The sequence below is a fragment of the Manduca sexta genome, chromosome 22 (assembly GCF_014839805.1).
Source record: "Manduca sexta isolate Smith_Timp_Sample1 chromosome 22, JHU_Msex_v1.0, whole genome shotgun sequence".
In the NCBI taxonomy this organism is placed as follows: domain Eukaryota; kingdom Metazoa; phylum Arthropoda; class Insecta; order Lepidoptera; family Sphingidae; genus Manduca; species Manduca sexta.
Window position 1 is genome coordinate 12,378,006 of NC_051136.1, and position 2,451 is coordinate 12,380,456.

Below are 2,451 nucleotides of genomic sequence, written 5' to 3' on the forward strand. Positions count from 1 at the left end.
TTTTTGAACGGTTGCGGCAAAGTGACCCGACTGCATCTGATGGTAGGTGGTGTGGTCCAATAGAATGTCGACTGTCGAGAGATGATCACCCCTCTGCAGTCGACACAATTATGCCGGCCTGTTGGATCCGGATATACACAGGCTGATCCTGGAACGCGACACAATCACGTGAGCCACTATGGTGGGTTTATGAATTCTCTCTCTCTTCCTGATTAATCTTCCCATATGATGGTGGGGTCAGCCTTCTTTATATTTTTCTTCCACTTTGCTCTATTCATGACGTCATCATCGGAAACATTGCATGCTACCATTTCGCGTTGCAACACATTTGTCCATGCAGTTTGTGGTCTCCCTCTAGGTCTCTTTTCTGGAATGGACAGTTCCAGTATCTGGTTGCCAATGTAATCAAGTGGTTTTCTTATAATATGTCCGTACCACCTCAGTCTGTTTTCTTGCAGCTTGTCCGCTGTATTTCGAACTCCGAGACTTCCGAAGTGGGTTTATGATATTGCTACTATATATCCTCATAGTATTGTTTGTGAATATTTGTGTTAATAGTTTACCTATCATTGGCTAAAAAAGAATCTTCGCCAGTTTCATTCTTATACCGGCATTTCAACTGTTAATAACTTAAAAATAGTTTAAACAGACTCTTGTAAATCAGACGCTGGCGCCCATCCAATGAATTCACTGCAATTAGCCAATCTTAAGTGCGGCCAGTGTAGGGCTGTTTTATCGTAAGCTTTGGCTGCTCGCGGCTTTGCCTGGGTGAAATAGGTTTTAGAAATAAAATTCAAAATTGAAAAACACCCAACGTTCAAATAAAATATATTATTTCGCGTATAATAAAGTAAAGCCTTTTTAGTGCATATTATCGAAAAAATACAGATAACACAAAAGGATTAGTTAATCAATACAACAAAATCGGAAATAGAACGGCGAGAGTAAAACGCTACAAGTCTCAAGCCTTTACTATCTTACAATGGGCTGCTGTAAGCAACACTGACATTGATTGGCCACTAGCTTCATTCAATTAACCTATTCCGGTGTCCTGTAGGAAGGGAGGAAGACTATTCATGATTCCTTCCCTTTAAATGGTAATACAGAGTGCCTTAAATATAGTATCGATTCAATCCATTTTGAGATTTTAAAATTGGAATTTTATTTTTTAATTTGTGTTTTTTTTTTTGAGAAAAAGATTTATGGTACTTCACAGTGCGCCTTAAATATTATATCGATTCAATCTATTTGGAGATTTTAAAATTGGAATTTTAATTTACAAATTGTTATTTAAAAAAAAATAGATTTATTATGATGACACGAGCAATCTGCTCGTCTAATGCAAATAGTGGCAATCCAACTCAGAACTTTAATTACGAAGCACTGCATCTTGCTCGTCATCTTAATATATAAGGTGTTGTTTCATTCCCTGTAATTATTCTAGCTAATTAGCAAGTGCTATCTGAAACACAGGTGCGAGTGCCTTAATGGCGTGGTTGTACTGCGGGCGCGATACGAGACTGCTTTAAAGTCCCGGGTTTGAATCTTGGGTCAAGTTGTACTGGAGTTTTTTGTTCAGGATCAGCTCGGAGTCTAGAATTAGTGCTCGAAAGAATCAAGAGAGAAGGCAAAACAATCGCCCTCTATCACATCATGGGACGGAAAACATACCGGGAATAACAGCGTGAAATTATGTTCGTGTATTCGAAGTCAAGTTCGATTCGCCGCTAAAATACTATATTATAGTATTTTAGCGGACTTCTGTTAAATACTATTATAGGAAGAAAATCCTACTAAAATTTAAAATGCGATAGTTTGTGAGGATGGATGTATGTATGTTTGTTCCACTTTCATAAAAAAACTACTGAACGGATTTCGATGACACTTTACGGTAATATTGGTTATACATCAATTATCATCTATAAATTATAATGATTTTATGTAATTTGGTCAATGGTCAATAGAACGATACATATCAAGTAAGTCGAAAAAAACAGTTATCCCGGAAAACTCCTTTACGCGGGCGAAGCCAGGAGCAAAAGCTAGTAATATATATAGCTTGTCCACCTCATAAGGGATATAGCGTAATCATTTTAAAAATACTCATAAAACAAGCACGTGATCTCATGTTTCTTTAATAGCTTATAATCACAAATTATCGTTAAAACAGCTCGTTAAGATGCCGCCTCTGCTTATTAATTAATATGCTCAGATGCAAGAACCTTTGAGCCATCATAATCCTGTTGTTGTTTTCAAAACTCCACTATAATTAATATACTCGTAGAGATGTTCTTTCAGAAGCATTTTTACGTGTAATTAGTAATTTACGGTGTAAGGTAATAAACAATTTTAAGATACATAATGTTAAGTAAAAAATACAATGTTTTTTTTATAGTAATAAAATTTTAAATTAATGATTTGTCTCCTCTTTATCCAGGACATAGGTGATAA

At 36.1% G+C, this 2,451-nt stretch overlaps 1 protein-coding gene across 1 annotated transcript in view; it reads right to left on the minus strand.

The window, feature by feature from the left end:
• Positions 1-212: 212 nt before the first annotated feature.
• LOC119190201 (glycine receptor subunit alpha-1-like) overlaps positions 213-2,451 on the minus strand; it is a 41,713-nt gene continuing 39,474 nt past the window's right edge. The window contains exon 6 of the mRNA XM_037441517.1: positions 213-367. Coding sequence (XP_037297414.1) covers positions 213-367 — 155 coding nt within the window. The remainder of the gene's footprint in view (positions 368-2,451) is intronic.